At 42.9% G+C, this 21848-nt stretch overlaps 1 protein-coding gene across 1 annotated transcript; it reads left to right on the top strand.

Moving 5' to 3' along the window:
* Positions 1–14832: 14832 nt before the first annotated feature.
* LOC132011390 (olfactory receptor 52H1-like) lies at positions 14833–15774 on the top strand. The gene has a single exon (XM_059389874.1). The coding sequence runs from the start codon at positions 14833–14835 to the stop codon at positions 15772–15774; it is 942 nt and encodes a 313-aa protein (XP_059245857.1).
* Positions 15775–21848: the final 6074 nt, after the last annotated feature.

Below are 21848 nucleotides of genomic sequence, written 5' to 3'. Positions count from 1 at the left end.
CTACCCGCCCCCCATATGAGTTTAAGTTATCTATGGGAGGTTTATCTTGATAGAATGAATTCCTCAACTGCCTGAAGTTGAGTCTCAATTTTTCAGTTTGGATTTTCTTATGAATGGAATCATACAGTATAAACTTCATTGTATAAACAACTTTCTTTGACCTAACTAACATTTTTGTTCTTTATTTCTGTCCTTTTCTGTATCAGTGATTTGTTCTCTTCTACTGCTAATTAACATTCATAACATTGTATAAATATATACCATCTATCCATTTTCCTGCTGAGACACATTTAAAGTGCTTTCAATTTTTAGATATTATGAATCAAGTTATTATAAACATTTTTATACAAGTCTTTTTATACAAGTCTTCTTGTGGTGGACATGTGCTTAAATCTTCATGAGAATACACCTGAAAGTTGCTGTGTAGATATGTATTTCACTTTAAGAAAAGTGTTAGATTTTCTTACAAAGTTGTCACAGCAACCTAACCACCCACCAAAAACATATGAGGTTTCAGATTGCTGAGTATCCTTGCCAATGTGTGAAATTGTAAGTCACAGTAATTGTAAGCAAGTAGTGATTTTTAGTTCTACTTCATTATGATTTTCATGTGCATATTCCTGAACTCATAAGGGCAAGCACTTTTTCTTGTGCAAATTTGGCCATTCATAACTTTACCTCAGGTCTGTTCGAATCTTCTTCAATTTTAAAATTACAATGACATGTCTATTTAAATCATTTGTCCATATTAAAATTAGATTGTTTGGGTTTTTTTTTTTTTAATTATCATTGACTTGTGGAGTTCTATATAGATTCTGGATACAAGACCTTTGTCAAATAAATGTTTGATGAATATTGGACTATTTTCTTCTCTTTGGCTTACATATGCATGTTTTTAAAGATGTCTGTGGTTGAGAAGAACTTTAACATTTTTGAAGTTTAATTTATCATTTAAAAAATTTGAATTGGATGGGGTTCCTGGGTGGCTCAGTTGATTAAGCCACTGCCTTCCTCTCAGGTCATGGTCCTGGGGTCCTGGGATTGAGCCCCGCATGGGCTCTCTACTCTATGGGGAGCCTGCTTCCTCCTCTCTCTCTGCCTGCCTCTCACAGACTTGTGATCTCTGTCTGCCAAATAAATAAATAAAATCATTAAAAAAAAGGTGAGGGGAGATTGTGTTTGACTTGGGGGACAGAGGATGGGAGATCAACCCAACAAAGAAGCAAAGATTATCAGAACCTTTGCTAAATATTTCCATTTAAAAAAATTTTGAATTGGAGTATTAAAAAATTTGATTTAGAGTACAGTTGATGTATAGTTCTATATTGGTTTCAGGTGTATAACACTGTGATTCAACAATTACATATATTACAAAATGCTCACCATAAGTGTAGTTACCTTTTGTTACCACATGAAGTTATTATGACATTGTTGATTATACTCCTTATGCAATTTATCATTTTCTAAAGTTGATTATTTCTGGTTACCTTTCAGAAAATCTTGGTTGAAAAAATGATTAAAGAAGACAATTTAGGGGGTGCCTGGGTGGCTCAGTGGGTTAAGCCTCTGCCTTCGGCTCAGGTCATGATCCCAGGGTCCTGGGATAGAATCCCACATAGGGCTCTCTGCTCAGCAGGGAGCCAGCTCCCCTCTCTCTCTCTCTGCCTGCCTCTCTGACTACTTATGATCTCTCTCTCTCTGTCAAATAAATAAATAAAATCTTAAAAAAATAAAAAAAAAGAAGACAATTTAGTGGGGTGCCTGGGTGGCTCAGTCAGTTAAGTGTCTGCTTTTGGCTCAGGTCATGATCTCAGAGTTCTGGGGTTGACCCCACCAACTGAGCCTGGCTATGAGCTTCCTGCTCATGAGGGAGTTTGCTTCTCCCTTTGCCCCTCCCCCTGCTCATGCTAGTGTGTGCGTGTGTGTGTGCCTATATATGTGTGTGTGTCTCTCTCTCAAATAAATAAGTAAAAATCTTTAAAACTTTTTTTAAACAAAGAAAACAATTTAGTGATTATGTGTGATACACTCAAGCTTTTTAAATACTTCATGAAGTGGATAGTCTCCTTTCAGACAACCACAAAATGGGGCTGAAGGCAAAAAGCTTTCATGGGACGAAGAATAAGCAACAAGGAAGAGGCAAATAAAAAATATCAGACTGGGGCGCCTGGGTGGCTCAGTGGGTTAAGCCCTGCCTTCGGCTCAGGTCATGATCTCAGGATCCTGGGATCGAGCCCCGCATCGGGCTCTCTGCTCAGCGGGGAGCCTGCTTCCTCCTCTCTCTCTCTCTGCCTGCCTCTCTGCCTACTTGTGATCTCTGTCTGTCAAATAAATAAATAAAATCTTAAAAAAAAAAATCAGACTGGCCAGGGAACACATAGTCAGCCTTGTGTAAGTTGAGAAGGCCCAGTGTTGGCTTGATGTTTGGGGCCTGGCTGACTGGATATACTGTGTGTATGGTCAAGTAGAACATTTACAGGGAGTCATGAAAGTTGTCTAAGTCTGGGTGCCCTATTGTGGAACCTGGGGCTGGAGTGGCTCCATCTTTGGCTACAAATTTTTTTTAAAAAGATCTTTAACTACTCAAGATTGTAAACATGGTCTCTTATGCTTTCTTCTATTATGCTTTCTTCTAAAGACTTTGTATTTTTCACATTTAATATCTGTTTTATTGACTTTCCTTATAGAGCATTGGCTTTTATCTTGGCATGCAGTCACATTGCTTGTGGCTCTTTCAGTCACATTCTATTCATAGGAAACAAAATGTTTGCCTCCTATTCATCCCATGTTATATATGGACCTTATTTAGTTCTCAAAGAAATTGTAAGCAGCTCCAACGTGGCTGAGGAAATAGCAGTAGGAAACTGAGAATGTGGCAGGTGATATCAGAGACATGATGTCTTGGAAAGCAAGAGAAGACTTTCCTGAACACTTTCTCTATTGCACTCCCTGTACCCAAAGGCATCACTCTAGTGGGAAAGGAGAGCTGAGAGGTTTGATAGTGGTTATTTTAGATATGAACAGAGGTATTTTGTCTTTAGTCTATGAGAAGTAAATGGTACAAATGGAACTTTCTCTCTCCCTTTAAATTAATAGTAAAATGGAGAAAATAGATTAAACACCTGTTTTTAGGCTCCAGGTAAATAAATATTGAGGAATTGTGATATCTAAACACTAATGACATTTTGTGGGTCAAGAGAAAAAAATAAAACAAGGATTTTGGGTAAGAGGGCTCACAAATCCCTAAATATTCTGTGTTCCAGAGCTAGAAAAAGGTAGTAGCCTAAAAAGATATTTAGCTCCTGTAAAATTTTGACCAGTTCTTTCATGTAGAAGATCGAAACTGAGGTCAGTACTTGAGGCTAAGAATGAGGGATGGGATTCTTGCCCTAAAACCTAAATTAAACACACACACACACACATTGGCATCAAAGCACTTTCTAGAACTACATTAATAGGTGTAAGGTTTTATAGGTGAGATAAACACGACACCAGGTGAAGTGGGTACAAGGCAAGATTTATTAAAGGCACTCTCCAGCAAAGTTTCCTGTCTCCTGCAGAGGTATTGGGTTACTTATGGAGACCTAATCTGGGCATACATCCTTTTGGTGGGAGAGTCAATGGTTAAGAGGGGGGTAGGCTGGAAGACAGGGAGACCCCGTGGCAGCGAGACCCAGTGGCAGTCATTTCCATTGCTCTTCCTGCACTCTGGGAGCCCCCAAAGCCGCTGGTCATTTCTGTTGTTCCTCCTGCACTCCTGGAGCCCGCAGACCAAACATTCTGACCTTTTTGGTGTAATAGGGGTGGCGACTCAGATCTGGCTACTTCCTGCTGGCAAAGGGGCGTCATCATAGCGTCCTTCCGATGTGGGTGGGCAGGTATAGGGATGCAGGAGGAGTGGTTGACAGTGACCCTGGAAACCTCATGGATGTGTTCCTGAATGAAGCGAAGAACACAGGGGGCGAATAGTGCTAATAGGCAGAGGAGAATAAGGGGATTTAGGATTGGAAGGAACCAGGTCATTAAGGGGGCGAGCCACCATTGAGAGGGGTTTATTCCAGGGTGATGCCAGCTACCAAGGGAGTCGCGGATTTTTGCCAGGGCATCAATATTGGTTTCAACTATACCAGATTTGTTGATATAATAGCAGCATTCTTCATTGAGGGATAAACAGGTTCCTCCCTTGTCTGCAGTGAGCAGGTCCAGGGCTCTCCAGTTCTGTAGGGCTACCTGGGCCACTGAAGTAATCTGCTGTTGTAGGGATGCCAAAGACTCTGCTGAGGCCTCCATGGCTGTTTGGAGCTGTTCGGATAAATCTCTGGTGGCATCTATGGAGTGAGCTAGGGCCCCAGTGCCCAGCCCGGTGGCCACTAGGGAAGACGCCAAGGAGACCCCAATAACCAGGGGAAGAAACACAGCCCTTTTCTGTCGCTGGAGGGGGTCAGTGAGGATATCCACTTCAGCTTGTGTGTAGATGGTTAGTTGGGGGACCAAAAATGTTGGGATGCATAGGAGGGTGTCAGAGAACTTAGGGGTTTTCGACAGAGTGCCATTTCACCAAAAGAAACCTTCCAGAGGAGCATGAATAGGAGAGGATGAATTAGTCAAATTGCATAAGGAAGGGTTTGGGGATGAGTAGCAGAATGGGAGTACTAGGTTTTGAGGATCAACAAATAGGGGAACGACCTGTAGAGTGATGGGTTCTCAAGAGGTAAGAGTAGGAGTGGTTATTTCGAAAGGGTGAGAGCTGTACAGATGAAGCAGTGGGACAGGTTGCCCATACCAGAAATGTTAGTTAGAGTAAGACCTTGTTGAATCAGTTTAAGCCAGGAAAATGGGTCAGAATCCTGAGTAGGAGAGGGGAGTAGGACATTTTTGATTGTGTGTTCCTGGGCCTGGATGGACTGTGACTGGCTCTGGAGGTCCTGAGGATTTTGGTGGAGTGTTTCTAACATAGGCCCAGTAGATGTGCAAGGAGGCCGTTGGATATGAATCAGAGGGTCATGTGTAAAGTCTGGCCTCAACTCCAGTAGCCAGTTGTGGATCCCAAGGGTTGGGGATGGTGAGGTACCAAGCACTACTCCCATCAGTGGTGAAGCGATATTGGGAGCACTGGTTTCCATAAATATCTAGTCAGGCCTTATGCATTTTGCAGTAGGTATATGGGCAGCCCCCGTTTGTCTGGACCCAGTATGTTCGGCAGTTAGGATGAGTTTGGTCATAGATGAAGCAGATAATGGAGTTGGAGTGCCCCCTCTGAATGGAAGGAAGGCATGAAGTTGATAGAGACCTGGCACCCTCCAAACTGGCAATCGGTGCTAGACTGGGCAGTCTCCCCATGGGTCCAGTTTTCCCTCAGGTAAAAGCACCACCTGAACTCAGGTGTGATGGACAAGTGGCTAGAGAGGGTTAGGAGGAAGGGGAGAGTGAGGAGAAGAAGTGCGGGAAATCTGCAACTGCATTGACCCCAGGCTTTGGGAAGTCCAGCCATCCTGTGGTGGGGCTGGTTTTAGATTGGAAATGTGTACCCACCGGTGGTGTCCTAGGAGTTTTGCCACTGTGGGAGTTGTGAGAATAACAGTATGGGGGCCGGTCCACCTGGGCTGTAAGGACTTTGGGTGAAGTTCTCGTAGGAGAACTTGGTCCCCAGGATTTAGGGCCTGGGGGAAGTCTCCCCCCAGGCTGTCAGGGGCGCCCAGGCTGTCAAGGGTGGGGATGGTTGAATCCGCAGGAGCCCTTAGGAGGGCTCGTAAGAGGGTCAGATAGGGGAGGGGTGGAGGAGAGGCAGGCAGGTTGTGATTAAGCAGGAAGGGCCTGCTGTATAGGAGCTCAAAAGGGCTGAATCCTGATGGGCTGCGAGGCGTTGGGAGAAGGGTTGGCCAAGAGAGGCAGGTTTCAAGAGTGAGTTTGGTGAGTTGTTCCTTGAGGAGGCCATTGGCCCTCTCCACCTTACCCGAGGATTGGGGGTGATAGGGGATATGGAGTTTCCAGGTGATGTTGAGGCTCTCAGAGATCTATTGGTGATGCTGGAGATGATGGCTGGTCCATTGTCTGATTGTAGGGTTTGAGAGAGTCCAAACCTCAGGATTATGTGCTCAATGAGAATGGGGGTGACCACGTCTGCTGTTTCCCTAGCGGTGAATGCCTCGATCCAGCCTATGAAGGTGTCCACAAGAGTTAGCAGGTATCTGAAGGTTTTGTGTCGAGGCATGTGAGTGAAGTCAAGTTGCCAGTCCTAGCCTGGCTGATGCCCATGGAGCTGGTGGATGGGTCCTGGTCTGTGGAGGCTGCCCTGGGCATTGACCGTAAAACAGGTTCTGCAGGCCTGGTGTACCTCCTTAGTGGTCTTTTGGAGGAGGAGAGGGTGGTGAAAGAGAGGTTGGATAAATTGGAATAGGGCCTTTGGACTGATGTGGAGAGACTAGTGGATGTCAGTAATGAGGGTGTGGATTAGGCTGTTCGGGAGGGCAATTTTGTCCTGGACAAAATACCCTTCCTTGTCATCCAACCTGCCACCTTATGTTTTAAGGGCCCGAGTCTCCTCATCAGTGTACAAGGGACTGTGAGGAGTTCTGAGAAACAGGAGAGGGGCTGGAGAGGAGTTTAAGGCTATCTGTCAGGCAATAGAGTTGGCCTTGTTGTTTCCCCAAAAGATGGGATCATTGGAGGCCTGATGGCCATGGCAGTGGACAATAGCCACCTCAGTAGGGTAATTGAGAGCCTCGAAGAGTTTGGCAATAAGAGGCCCGTTGACTATGGGGGTTCCGTTGGTCGTGAGAAATCCCCCTTTCTCACCAGAGGACAGAGTGAGTGTGAGTAATAAGGAAAGCGTACTTGGGAGTCAGTATAGTGACCTGTTGGCCCTCAGATAAGTGAAGGGCCCTGGTAAGAGCCATGAGTTCTGCCTTTTGAGAAGTAGTCCCAATGGGAAGGGGGGCCACTTTTATGACTGTGTCCAGGATGACCACTGCATTGGCCGCTTGTCGCCATCCATCTGGAGCTATGAGGGAGCTCCCATCCACGAACAGAATGCGATCAGGGTCAGGCAGTGGTAGGTCCAAAAGTCCTGGATGGGAGGGAGAGAGTTCTTCCAGGAGTTGAGAGCAGGAATGGGAAGGAGTGGGGGTAAATGAAGATATCAGCAAGAGAGTGGCGGGATTTAGGCGAGGGGAGACAGAGAGTGTGACCTGGGGGTATTCTATGAACAGCAGGTGGTAGAGTTGGAGATGGGAAGGAGTGAGTTGTGCCAAGGATTTGTGGCTAACTAAGTCCATAAATCGATGCGGGGAGAAGACCATGATGGGCTGTCCTAAGGTAAGTTTGAGGGCTTCTTTTGTCAGAGAAGTGGCTGCCGCTAGGGCCCTGAGGCAGGGCTGCCATCCCTGGGCGGTGACATCTAGTTGCTTGGAGAGTTAATGGGGATAAGGAGACCCTGCTGCAGGAGGCAGTCAATGATGGGCTTAAGTCCTTGCGGATGGGTTGCTACTATAGATCAGGAAATGTCCCATACCTGCGGGTCTACGGAGGGGAGACAGTCTGGGATAGAGGATGAGTCAAAGGGGAGTAGAGGGAGGATGAGGTGAGCAGAAGTCGAGGGAGAGGGAGAGAGACGAATGGTGGCCTGAAGTTTGTGGAGGATATCCCTCCCTAGAAGGGGAACAGGGCAGGAAGGGATGATGAGGAAGGAGTGTGAGAAGGGCAACCCATCCAGGCTGCATGTAAGGGGTGGGCTGGCCTTTGGAGTGGAGGAAGTACCGTTAATTCCCATAACAGCAACTGAGGAGGGACGAGCAGGACCCTAGTAGGAAGGCAGGACAGAATATCCCGTGTCCAGCAGAAAGGAAATGGACTTACCTGCTACCTGGAGCATGACCCTGGGCTTGGCATGGGTGAGAGGGGTGTCTGAGTCTGGGCTCCATCAGTCATCCTCCAATCTGAGAAGTTGGAAGGCAGGACTTACCATCTCAGGGTCTCCCCAACATGGAGGCCCAGGAATCCCCCAAGGCTGGGGCAGTCCGATTTCCAGTGGCCCATCATGCAGCATTGAGGGCAGGGCCTAGTAGGCAATTTTGGATTGGGGCATTGATGGGGCCAGTGTCCCTTAGCTCCGCACTTGAAACAGGCCCCTGGAAGGACGCAGTTAGGTGCTCCCTTTTTTTGACCCCTAGAACCTGCCAGCCTCAGGGCTGCTACCAGGGCTTGGGTCTGCTGTTGGACCTTCTGTTGGAGTCTGGCTTGGCGCTTAAGTTCTGCTACCTCCTCTTGGGAGTTAAAGACTTTAAATGCCATTTTCACCAGATCAGAAATGGGAGTTTAAGGGCCCTCCTCCACTTTCTTTAATTTTTTTCTAAATGTCGGTGGCTGACTGAGAAATGAAGTGGGTAGTTAAAACAGTTGCCCCTGCCAGAGAGGCCAGGTCTAGGTGAGTGTATTAAGTCAGTGCCTCAGTAAGTCAGTTAAGAAACATGGCCTGGTTTTCACTGGGTTCCTGAATGATTTCCCTTCACAAACCCTCTACAACTTTCCTTCACATTCAGGTTTTGTCCCTAACAACCATCTCATTTAGGACAAAATTATCTCCTTTTACTTTCAATAAAATGTACTCCCATTCCTTAAATCTTTCTTATATATCTTCTACTTTCCTACATACAGAGTGGCTTCCTTTATTTCCATCACTCTTACAGTTAGCAGAATTTTGTACTCTTAGAAATACCTTTAGTTATTAACCTCCAGTCAGTTATTAATCAATTGTGAATGATTATAACAGAATTCTTTAGATGCCAATTTATGAATCAGTTAAGCACAAACCATGCTTACTAACAGATTTAAATATTCTTATTTTCTTTGCTGTAAGAAGTCAAAAGCACAAACCTATGTTCAGTAATCAATGACTTGGCATTTTATCCTCTTTGGAAAAGACCTAAATGTCCAACAATTTAATTCCATTTGTCATCCAAGCAAAAGTTTAAACTTTCAGGTTACCAAAGACTTTGAAAGCTATCTCAGCAATTATCCATTAAAACGTTGAGACAGACAACTAACCATCAGTTTAGTCATTTCTTTGCTAACAGATTTTTAACAAATAACATGAGTTTATTTGACCTTCAGTAAACTTTGATTGAAGTTTCATGTTTACGGTGGATAACTTTGTCAGGAGTTGGGATAGGATTGGGGAAGAGGAGGGGGAGGGGTAGACGAGGGTGCCAGTTCAGAAATCCTAACATAAGGGACCTTGGCCCATCTGCCTTGGTGTCTGCTGAGGTTATTTAAGTCCATGAGAATCTGATAATTAAACATGCCTTCTGGAGGCCATTGGGACTGATTGTCTAATCGGTATTGTGGCCAAGCTACAGTACAGTAACGTCGTTTTCACAGGTCCTGGTTTTGTTCCAGGGTTTTAAGATTGGCCAACAAGCCTAAAACACCCCTGGGATGTTTTGGGGTCGAATTTGGATTGGGAGGTCCCCACAATTTGTTGCCGGGCAACCCGAGTGCTGGAGGAAGGCCTCCCCTCATCTGCCACTGGGTTGAAGAAGAACTGTTGACTTCCATAGAGCTTAGGACATCTCCCAGACTCCCGGAGTCACGGAGGTCACCTGGTGACTGGCGGGGTCTGCCCTGACCCACGTCTGCCCTGACGTGGCTGTGATTAGGGCAGGGCTTTCCAGAAGGAGGTGAGGAATGCAGGGGGGGGGCGGGCAGAGAACTCACCATGGCTTCAGAGGTGGCATTGGGAAAGGCAGGTCCAGGTCTGGCTAGGGGGGAGAGGAGACAGCCTTCCCACTGGGTTGGGGGCTCAATCTTCTCCTGGGTTTCGGGCGCCAAATGTAAGGTTTTGTAGGCGAGATAAACACTACACCAGGCAAAGTGGGTGCAAGGCAAGATTTATTAAAGGCACTCTCCAGTGAAGTTTCAGGGCTCAGGAGAAGGGGAGACAGGAAAGTTGCGCTGGGAGGAGGTGGGCACCCTCGGGCGAGGTTCCGGGACTCTGGAAAGCAGAGTGGGGGAAGTTGCGCTGAGAGGGAGTTAGCGGAGGAGTGGGGGTGGTGGGGGGTGGTGGTGTGTCATTTATCTGTCTCCTGCATAGACGTGACCTGGGCATACATCCTTTTGGCGGGAGAGTCAAGGGTTAGGAGCGGGGGTAGGCTGGAAGACGGCGAGACCCTGTGGCGGTGAGACCCTGCAGTGGTCATTTCCATTGCTCTTCCTGAACTCCAGGAGCCTCCGGAGCAGCTGGTCATTTCTATTGTTCCTCCTGAACTCCCGGAGCCCACCGACCCAACAATAGGAAGTGGTTTACTTAGGGATGTTACAAGATAGAGACATTCTGCCCCAAGGAATCGAACAAATCTTCCATCTGTCCCAATGACCATCAGTGGTCTCCATGAAATGATTGCTGATCAGGATCAGAAGACAACACACTAAACTTTGGCTCAGGACAGAGTGTTTAGGAGAGTCAAATGAAGTAACTAGAAGAATGAGCACACCAAAGAAGTCAAAGAGAAAGAGAAGAGTCAGAGGGAATCTCCCCCTCAGAACCATGCTGCAAACTACCAGGACTTGTGAAAAGAGGCATTATATATGCACACTACAATATGCCCTCAATATGCAAAATACTCACTAACAGCAAGGAGAAATAAACAAAACAAAATGAGATGTTTAAATGCATCTATTATTGTCAATATAACTAGATATTAAATTAATCAAGAACAGTAAGTTTGTTTGACAAACATAATTTGCAGATTCTGAAGCTTTGTGTGGTAGATGTCCCCATCTTAAACCTCTGTGATTATGTTAGGTTACAAAGCCGCGAGGAATTAAGATGACTATCAGATGAAACTCATCAGTAGACCTTAAAATATGGAGATCATTTCAGAATACGTAGCTGGCTCAAATGGGAACATAGAGATTCTTAAAAGTGGAAGAGGAAAGCTCAAGGGGAGAACCGGAGGGGAACTGAGTACAGCAGAAGGGCAGAAGTAATATTGCTTTCTTTAAAGATGGAAGAAGGGGGCTTCTAGATACCAGAAAAAGGAAGGAAAGAGTTTCTTTTCTAGAGCTTCCAAAAAGAGAAGCTGCCTTTTCAACACCTGGATTTTAGCTCAGTTAGACCTAGGCTGAAGTGAGCTACAAAATTATAAGATAATTACTATGATTTGTGGCATTTTAAGCAATGGAATCTGTAGTAATTTTTATAATAGTATAAAAAAGAGCAAATATTCTGCATTCTGCAAGAAAAGAGTATATGTATTTTTAATTGAGTTATAATTGACATATAACATTGTATCGGTTTTGAGTGTACAACACGATTCAATATTTGTATACACTGCAATTGTTCACCACAATAAGTCTAGTTAGTAATTATAATTATGTCACCTTGCTGTACCTTACTTCTTACTTGAAGACTTATTTATTACATAATTGGAAGTTTTTTTTTTTTTAAGATTTTATTTATTTATTTGACAGACAGAGATCACAAGTAGGCAGAGAGGCAGGCAGAGAGAAAGAGAGAGGAGGAAGCAGGCTCCCTGCTGAGCAGAGAGCCCGATGTGGGGCTCGATCCCAGGACCCTGAGATCATGACCTGAGCTGACGGCAGAGACTTAATCCACTGAGCCACCCAGGTGCCCCCATAATTGGAAGTTTGTATCTTTTGATCACTTTGCCCATTTTGTCCACCCCTCCCTCCTTGCCTCTGGCAACCACAAGTCTGTTCTGTGTATTTATAAGTTAGGTCATATAATATTTGTCTTACTCTGACATATTTTACACTTTCTGACATATTTCCGACATATTTCATCATGCCCTCGAGGTCCATCTGTGTTGTCACAAATGGCAAGATTACATTATTTTTCAGGGCTGAATAATATTACACACACACACACACACACACACACACGTTCCATATCTTGGCTGCTTTGAATATTCCTGCAATAAATATGGGTATACAGATATCTTTTTGAGTTAGTTTTTAAACCTATTATTAGGGAAATTAAAAGACTACATGAATAACATAGTATATCATATTTATAATATAATGATAAAATATTATAAAGGTATCAGGTATTTCCATATTGATAGACCGATTCAATGCAATCAAAACAAAAACTCTAAGTGTGTGTGGTTATAAATCTAGAAACTGCTTATAAAGTTTTGGGAATGCAAAGTGCAAAAAACAGCTAAATTTTTTTTTTTTTTTTTTGGATGGGGGAGAAGGGCAGTGAGAGAGGAAAAGAATCCCAAGGTCATGTGCGACTCAATCTCACGACCCTGAGATCATGACCTGAGCCCAAATCCAGAGTCAGATGCTTAATTAACTGAGCAATATCACATGTACAGGAACATTCTCAGGCCTCTGAGAATTCTGTCTCAACCGACTGGGTCTAAATTGTCTAGACTGACTCTCCTAGGGATCCAATATCCACAGCTTACTGAAACCACCAAGCTATGTTCCATCTCAAAGGAAAAGAGGTAATATGATTGACCTCATCCCTTCTCTGGGGATGGAAAAAAAAAATGATGTTACCCACATATAACATGAGTTATATTTTCTGGGAATATAAGGTAATGCATAAAAACTTTCATCTCACTTCTATGGAACATGTCCCAATAAAATTTTACTTGTTTCCTTCTAAACAGATATTTTCCACTACTCCTGTAAAGCAAGAGATAGAAGACAATTTGGTGAGCTGAAAACTACAGCCATTTAGGGAAGAGAAAAATGCTACACTGGTTCTTTGATTTTTATGAAACAGTGTAGCCTTGGGTCTGCTCAGTGTCCAAGTAGGGTCTCTGTTCTAGAGGACATGACTCTGGGAGAAAGGAGTTCTGCTGACACCAGTGATTCCATAAGAAGACAGCTCCTCACAGAAAATGACTGACTTCATGAGCAGACCAACTAATGTGACCAGGAATACGGTGGGGAATCCAGAAGGAAAGAGGAGCTCTTTGGGTAAAAGAAGTGAAGTCAGACTAGATTCAGACTGAAGCAGCAAACCTTGGTGTGTATGTTTTCTGTTAACCTCCTTTGTAGTTTTAATGATCAGTACTTTATTTTTTCCCCTTTAAATGTATTCCCTGAGACCCTGATCAAATGTGCTTCTTTTCAGAGGCAGGGAGTCTATGCTTCAGGAGACTGAGCTGCAATCTAGCCTAAAATTTGACATTTGGGGGCTTTCTTAGGCTACCTACATTTTATACCACAGAAGATGAGGTGGCCGTCCTTTTAGGGACAATTTCATGAAGACTCTGATGTCTTCATGTAAATGTAATAAGTTCAGTGACCACTAGCTGTTAGCCTGCATCAGACCTGCAGGTGGAACTTAGGGCATTCGTTCTTCTGGGCGTGGAGGAAGAGTCATGGTTGGGGCGGGGCAGATGGCTGCTTTTGGACAGTGGGAACAGTTACATTCCTCCCAGGTTGATGTCTTGTTCACTTTGCCTAATTAAGGACTCCAGCCATGTCAAAATCATCTGCTACATCAGAGAACCTTGCTATATAAAGCTTTGGCTAGAATTATGGCTGAGATATCACAAAATCCCACATGGCTCATCCCATTTTTCCCTCCTTGCCACACACCTACAAAGTCCTGCCAAACACAATAATATAGAGCTGCTGGGACCCATCCTCAAATCCCACTTCCTTTCCATCAAAGCTTTTTGAATGACTTTGTAAATTTGGTGGAGAGGGTAAGAACTAAACCTATTCCAAACTGGCTGAAGGATGGCTCCAGGTGTCCTGGCCTCTTGTGCTGTACTCCCTGCTTCACTGTTACTGGTCCCCTTTGCCAAAAATACTTTAAAATAGATCATACACTGGAGTTAAAATGGAAATGCAAAAGGCAGGCTCTATTTAGTCCAAAGATGGGGTCCAAGCTCTGGCACACCAAACATGAAAACATTCAAGCAGCACTATTTTATTATTTTTAACTTTATCTCTAGGAGGTGAGACTCTGCTCTGCCGGATTTGCCCCAGGCCAATCACCCTGGCTGGTATCTGTTATGGAGGCATTGTCATACTCACTGGTGGGCAGAGCTCTGTCCCCTACTAAGTTAGGGAACAGAAATCCTCCAAGATTTAGGGAATCATCCCTGAGACCATAAGTCATCCTCTGAGCTCACTGCCCTTTGCCTGAGTCAGGAGAATGCTGCTTACCTGTCCCCACGCACTTGCTGGTTGATGCCATCTCTCATTTTCACATCTGGGGAAGCATCCCTCTTAGACTAAACCATATTTGAAACCCTGTGCAACAAATCTCCTGTATCACCCACAGTTCTGGCATCTGTTCTTTCTTTTCCCTTCCCTTTTCATTACCTTTTCTACCACTCTACTGAAATCCTTCAGTTTATTATATCAAAACTATTGCTGGAAACAGTATTTGCTGTATAGAAGTCCATTACTCGCAGCTCATCCCATGTAATAATTGTCATATTTCCTGCTTGTCTTCCTCCCCCACTCTCTGTCTCACTGACATACACAAACCTCTTGTCCTTACATACAATATGTTTTCTGTTTTCCTGAGCCTGGGCCTATGCCACATAGTCTACATTAAGAAAGGGACATAGTTATTGAGGTTTAATCACATGAAATTGCTGACCTCCAAAAATAACCCTCCAGTAAGACATATTAATAAAGGTATAAAGGAAATCAAGTGGGGCCACTTGCAAAGAAAAGGGACAATAACAAGTCCGTTTTATAGGTTCCAACATCCAGGGGACAGAGGAAGCCTGAATGTGACAGTTGTTGTCCCCCACCACGGTCAGCCCCAGCCCATTCTGACAGCTGATTTGACTTCGGGGCTCCAAGACCAGAGGATCCCAGACTGAGGAGATCATGTATAATTTGAGCTGTTACAATCCCAGTTCCTTCATCCTTGTGGGAATACCCGGTCTGGAGAGATTCCACAGCTGGATCGGGATTCCCTTTTGTGTCATCTATGTTCTGGCTATTGTGGGCAACTGCACCCTTCTCTACCTCATTGCTGTAGAGCACAGCCTCCATGAGCCCATGTATTTCTTCCTTGCTATGCTGGCTACCACGGACTTCATCCTGTCCACAGACACAGTGCCCAAACTACTCAGTAACCTCTGGCTGGGCTCCCAGGAAATTACCTTCTCTGGCTGTCTCACTCAGATGTTTTTCCTCCACTTCAGCTTTGTAGTGGACTCAGCCATCCTGTTGGCCATGGGATTTGATCGCTATGTGGCCATCTGCTTCCCCTTGAGGTACACCACCATCCTGACTCCACAGGTGGTCATCAAGGTTATGCTGACCATCACCGTGAGGAGCTTCTGTGTCATCTTGCCAGATGTTTTTCTGCTGAAACGGTTACCCTTCTGCGGGACACGCATCATCCCACACACATACTGTGAGCACATAGGTGTTGCTCGGCTTTCTTCTGCTGACATCTCCATCAACATCTGGTATGGATTTTCTGTGCCTCTCATGACTGTCTTCTCGGATGTGATCTTTATTGCTGTTTCCTATGCCTTCATCCTTCCTGCTGTCTTTCAGCTCTCATCTCAGGGTGCCCGTCAGAAGGCCCTCAGCACTTGTGGTTCCCATGTCTGTGTTATTCTCATGTTTTACACACCTGCCACCTTCTCCATCCTTGCTCATCGCTTTGGGCACAGTGTCCCTCGAAATGTGCTCATCCTATTTGCCAACTTCTATGTGGCCATCCCCCCTGCTCTAAATCCTGTTGTCTACGGAGTGAAGAACAAGCAGATCCAAGACAAATTTATTCTGCTTTTCTCTTTAAAAAAGACACAATGAGTGAGGAGGGTCACTGAAGAAGACGTTGAGGTAAAATTCAAGTAGGTGAAATTTTATGTAAGATGGGAAACATAAAAATAAACTTTAACTCCTATTAACCTGAAATTTTAGCGTTCTATCCATGAGCAAAGTATGGGAAGGGAGGAAAAGAGAAAATCTTCTAGACTTTCAGAAAATCAAGCCTCTTCTTGGTTCAGTTTTCTCAACACTTGTATGAAGAAGGTGATGATGGGTACACAAGAGCATTAAAACTCAGGCTTCCATTTTTCCTGCTGCTAATTTTGAGATATTTGAAGGCTAGATATTTCCCAATATACAACTCACCCCTGTATTTTTCAGATCCTGAGTTAAAGACAAAAGTTCCTGTGTTCCTCCTTTAGTAGCTATCAATGCTCTCAAGTATAACTACTAAACTTTCTGCTTTCAGCTTCATTCCCGAGTCTATACATTATTAATCCCCTCTTCTATGTCCTGTACTTGCTTTACCTTTTTCCTTATCCTTCTCAAATTACATAGAGCTGATTATCTTTTGTTTCTGTTTTCTTCAGTTGCATGCTCCAAGAAAAATTTTACTACCCTTGGTCCGTATTTTAGAAGTATTAATTAATTTAAGTAAAAATAATTTATTTTGGGTGACTCAGTTGGTTGAGCGACTGCCTTCCACTCCCGTCATGATCCTGGAGTCCCAGAATCGAGTTCCTAGTAGGGCTCCCAGCTCCGTTGGGAGTCTGCTTCTCCCTCTGACCTTCTCCCCTCTCATGCTTTCTCTCACTCACTCTCTCTCAAATAGATAAATAAAATCTTTAAAATATAAAAATAAAAATAATTATCATAGCATAATTTTAGTTAATTCATTTCACAGATGAGGAAATGGAGATTCACAAAGATTACAGAAAGACAAATAGTGGATTTAGTATCCAAAACCAGGTCTGTCTGATCCAGAATTCTTTATCCAATTGCTTCCTGAATATCTACCCACTGAGTGGCTTACAAATGCCTCCCACTTAATTTTTCCAAAACTGACCTAGAAACTAACTTCCTCCACAAAAAGTGCTCTTCCTTTTCAGTGTTCTTTTATGGTGAATGATGGCACTACCACCAAATGCATTCCCAAGCCAGAAACCTGTGGCTTGTTCTTGATTTATCCTATGTCGTGCTCTAGCAAAATTAAGTCAATATTTGGGTTAAATATTTTATTTCAAGATGCTTGTAAGTCACATCAGTAGATATATACATGAGATTCTTACTTTTATCATGACCATAGAACTTGCCTCTGTCCTTCTCTATGATCTGTCTCTCTGAGAGTATTTCAGAGTCGTCTTTTTAAAGGAGTTCCAATCCTGCTCCATTCAATCCACTCTATCTATAAAAGCTAGAGTGTTCATCTTAGAATTCATGTGATTCTGTCACTTTGTACCTTCATTTCCTCAATAATTTCATTGACCTTAGCATCAATATAAGGAATGGAAGAATCTAATGAAAAGAGTGATCGTCCATAAAAATCAGAGCTTTACATTCAATTTATATTTATTTACACTTCATGTATGTTTTTTTCATTTAATTTGCACATCCCTGACTCTTTGAGCAGGTAATTTCAGAAGTGATGTTCTTTGTGTACACAGTGTCTGGTTCTTTAAAACAACAACAACAACAATAGTTTGGTGTGAGTAGTAGATTAGTAGAGTATTAAGTAGAGCTGGGTAGGAACCATCTATGTTTCTCTTAAAAAACTCTCAGGATAGTTTTTTCTCTTAAAAAACTCTCAGTTGGTTAAGCAGCTGCCTTCGGCTCAGGTCATGATCCCAGCGTCCTGGTATCGAGTCCCACATCGGGCTCCTTGCTCGGCAGGGAGCCTGCTTCTCCCTCTGCCTCTGCCTGCCATTCTGTCTGCCTGTGCTCGCTCTCTCCACCTCTCTCTCTCTGATAAATAAATTAAAAAAAAAAATCTTAAAAAAAAAAAAAACCTCTCAGGATAAAAAAATGCCCATGCCCTTTAACAGACGAATGGATAAGGAAGATGTGGTCCATATACACTATGGAGGATTACGCCTCCATCAGAAAGGATGAATACCCAACTTTTGTGGCAACATGGACGGGACTGGAAGAGATTATGCTGAGTGAAATTAAGTCAGGCAGAGAGAGTCAAGTATCATATGGTTTCACTTATTTGTGAGCATAACAAATAGCATGGAGGACATAGAAAGATGGGGAGGTGAAGGGAGTTGAGGGAAATTGGAAGGGGAGATGGACTATGAGAGACTATGGACTCTGAAAAACAATCTGAGGGTTTTGAAGGGGCAGGGGTTGGGAGGTTGGGTGAGCCAGGTAGTGGGTATTATAGAGGGCACATATGGCATGGAGCACTGGGTGTGGTGCATAAACAATGAATTCTGTTTTGCTGAAAATTAATTAATAAAAAAATGCTCATTTCCTACACTGTCCACAGAAAAAGAGGCCATAAATTTATCCAAGACAAACATGTTAAATTACTCAGGAATAAGAAGTAAATAGTAAAATTGGTATAAGGAGGTAAGATCTTCTGTGTGTGGGGGGGTCTGCATGTGTGTTGACATTTTCTTTTATGTCTGTAAGCCCTTGGGGAATTCAGAAGATGCACAGGAAGGGCTGCTTTATCCAAACCACAATTATAAACCATCATATTTATTTGCCTATTTATTTGTCTATCCACACCTACATGATGAGCTCCTTGAAGGCAGAAACTTAGTCCTAGGCATCTTCTTATGCCCTTTTAAATGAAAATATCTGACACACCATGTGTTCTCAATGAAGGTTTCATACACATTCAAACTTTATTAGGAACCCCTTCTTGACGTCATTATCAACTTTTCTTTTCTTCCTTCTCTATCCAGTTTAGATTCCAACGTATGTTACTGCAGCCATTGTCTTGTTTATCCTAAACTCAACTTGTTCTAAACCGTACTGTCTCTCTTATATACTCAGTTGAAAAAAAGGACTCTAATGACTCTTAATGAAAATAGCCCTGTATTTTGGGGAAGTTAGAGATAATGACTGCACAAGATAGACTGATACTACTGTTGATGAATGAAGACATACACCACCATAGTTGTCTACTTTCAGCTTCTCCAATGCATCACATTTCTCCTTGTCTCTTCTACCTGTGCTTTCTCTTTATTCTTTGCCTGGCAGTTCCTGTTTAGTTTCAACTAAAAATTCCTTCCAATATTTCTTTTTCAGTCCTGTATATTACATTAGCATCACTCCTATACATTCTCATTGCACAATGGACCTTTCATTGTAGGACATATCACAACTCTAATAAGATGACTGGTTGTATACTCGGTTGTTTAGTGTTGGTTTCTCCATTATATATCAACAAAAACCAGGCTCATGCCTACTTTGTTTACCATTGCATTCCTATCATTTACAAGCTCCTAGTTTGTAACAGACATTCAATAAATATTTGCTGAATAAAAGAGTTGAAAGGAATGAGGTTTTTTAGAAGATTTATTTATTTTTTGTTAATTTATATTATGTTAGTTACCATATGGTACATCATTAGTTTTTGATGAAATGAATGAGTTTTAATGAATGAATAAAATCCCATTTGTTTGGTGAGCATCTACATGGATTTGTAACTCTGCATTATCAGAGAGGAAATTAAGGAGAGTCATGGAAAAAGAATTATTTTCTCCACAATAAGGTGATAGTTGTTTCTCCACTTATTCTTCAGAGCCTTTCTTTAACTTAAATATTTCTAAGTTATTTTTCCATTTTTAGAGATGCAGAACCTGATTTCCAGAACAATAATAGTGTTTTGTTAGAGGACAAAGGAAGGGATGAGCAGAACAGGGAATATTCCACATGGTTAGCCACTAGGCATTGAAAGTAGATGTCCTTGTGGATCTGATGGGAGGCCATATGTGGGGTTCTGTTGGAAAGATGAGACTTATCCTGGCTGGCTTGCTATAGTTTTCAGATATGTGTGTGATTTGTGTTAGACATTTGTCCTGAACATAAAGATTAGTGGCCTGTAGCCTGACAAATTGACTAAATACTGAGTTAATGATGATTCTCCACTGAGGGAAGACGGACAGAACTACCAAGCAAGACTGAACATTGAAGTGAGCATCTGAAAAGACAGGCCTCTTCACACCTGGAGAGATGCAGCCCTAGGCAGAAATATCTCCAGGGTTTTGTTATATCAGGCTAGAAGCTGATGTATTTCAATCCAATAGACATTTATTGATTTTCCACTATGAAGTACCCTCAGCCACAGATTCAAAGAATGAAACAGTCTCTGCACATGAAATTTTAGGAGTTCTCTAACTGGGCTGACACATGGTAGAATGACTCTTGCCAGACCTTCTTTATCAAACTACCAATAAAGCTAGATCCAGGCCCCACTGAGGTTCACGTATTCTAACATCATGGATTCCAAAATTTCTAACGCACCACCAATATGAGCTGAAGTGTAAGTTTCTAACCTGGGAAAGTGTTAATTTGGTTGAATCCTTGTTCATGTCCCACACTGACTTGAAGTCTTGGGACCTGAGGCCTCTAGGTCCTCTGGGTTCACAATCTTCTGTTCTAACCTGTCTTTAATCCTTGGAGATGTCAAGGGATATACATTTGCACTCCACTCTTCCAGGCTCCATGTTGGTCTTCCCTACTGTGAGCGTGGTCTATGTTTGTCCCTTATGTCCCTTTATCTGTCCTTACTAATCCTGGAACTTCTTCTTTTGTTCCTTGGTCTGTTTTTCACCTGCTGTGTTCCTGCACACTCTTATCAGCACCTTCCCTTTGCAAAGCAGTTCCGGGACCAGGATCTGCAAGGTATAAGCCCTTGGTGAGCATAAAGAACTATTAGGGAGTAATGGAGTAGAGACGATGAGAAAAGGAGCTGGTGAGGAGGAAAGAGGCAGGTGGGGAAAGAAGGGGCTCCAAGAAAGAAGAAAGGACAAGATTAGAATTCCACAGATAGATTATAAAGCTTACACTCATGCAAAAACAATGGTGTGAAAGAGAGGTATTTATTAGGAGCTTAATTCTGAGCCCCTACCACATATATTCCTAAGATGTTTCTATGATTTTTCTAAAGATCAGAAATGCTATGGATGTATAAAAAGACAAGCAAACAAACATAAGTGGTCATGATAGATATAGAATTGGCCATTTCAGACGGGGGCCAGACACATGGAGATTGAAATTTCATATGCTATCTCAGAGTTTTTTTTTTTTTTTTTAAGTTTATCTTGTATGTGTAAGCATGGGTTTATATTTGTGGATGCATTTATGAATGAGTGTCCTGTTGTCCTTTGGGATGATGTGGGCAAACACTAAGATATCCACCCACCCTATATACCATAGCAAGACACAAATCCAAAATGAAGTTGAACAGTTGTTTTTGGAATGGGTCATAAAATAGTCCTTTTGTGACCCATGAACCAAACATGGATATTCTTTTCTCTACAATGGGGCAGAAGAAAGATATGCACATAGACACATTTAACACAAAAAAGAGAAATAAAGTCAAGGTATGGATTATAATGCTTGGTAACTAAGATATTACTGAAAGACCTGTCCTTTCTTTGTTTAGTGCTGGAGGAGATGGAGTAGGTAGAGATATTGGGAGTGTCATTGCCATATTCCTAGCCTTAGGAGGGAGGAGAAAAAGGCTCAACAATCAATCAGAGACCAGTAAATAGGATGGGAGTAGAATGCTTGCTTAATGTAAAATCCTATTCAGTAATCTATAATCAAAGAATACTGATACTATTAGATTAAAGAGAATGTGTAGTAAGCGATACCTAAGAAGTTTCATGACAGGATATGTAAAGCCACAAACCTTCTACATATAGGACTTTGGAGGTAGGTGAGGAAAGTTCTGAAGTTTCCCACATCTAGCTGCATCCTTCCTTCCAAACCATCTTTTGGTAGCTTGCAGTGTCAGTGGATGGCTTCGGTTTGTTTGGTGGGAGCTTCATCTGGTTTGGAAGTATTTAAATATAGGAAGCAACATTTCATGCTTTTCCAGGTCTTTAATTATCCAGTATTTAGGTGGAGGAGCCTAGCTTGTGTTATTATGGTAGGCC

The sequence above is a fragment of the Mustela nigripes genome, chromosome 1 (assembly GCF_022355385.1).
Source record: "Mustela nigripes isolate SB6536 chromosome 1, MUSNIG.SB6536, whole genome shotgun sequence".
Lineage (NCBI taxonomy): Eukaryota > Metazoa > Chordata > Mammalia > Carnivora > Mustelidae > Mustela > Mustela nigripes.
This window is presented reverse-complemented; position numbering and strand designations above follow the sequence as displayed.

Bases quoted from the DNA above. Each gene is read 5' to 3' on its own strand.
- LOC132011390 (XM_059389874.1), top strand. From the start codon at position 14,833: ATGTATAATTTGAGCTGTTACAATCCCAGTTCCTTCATCCTTGTGGGA.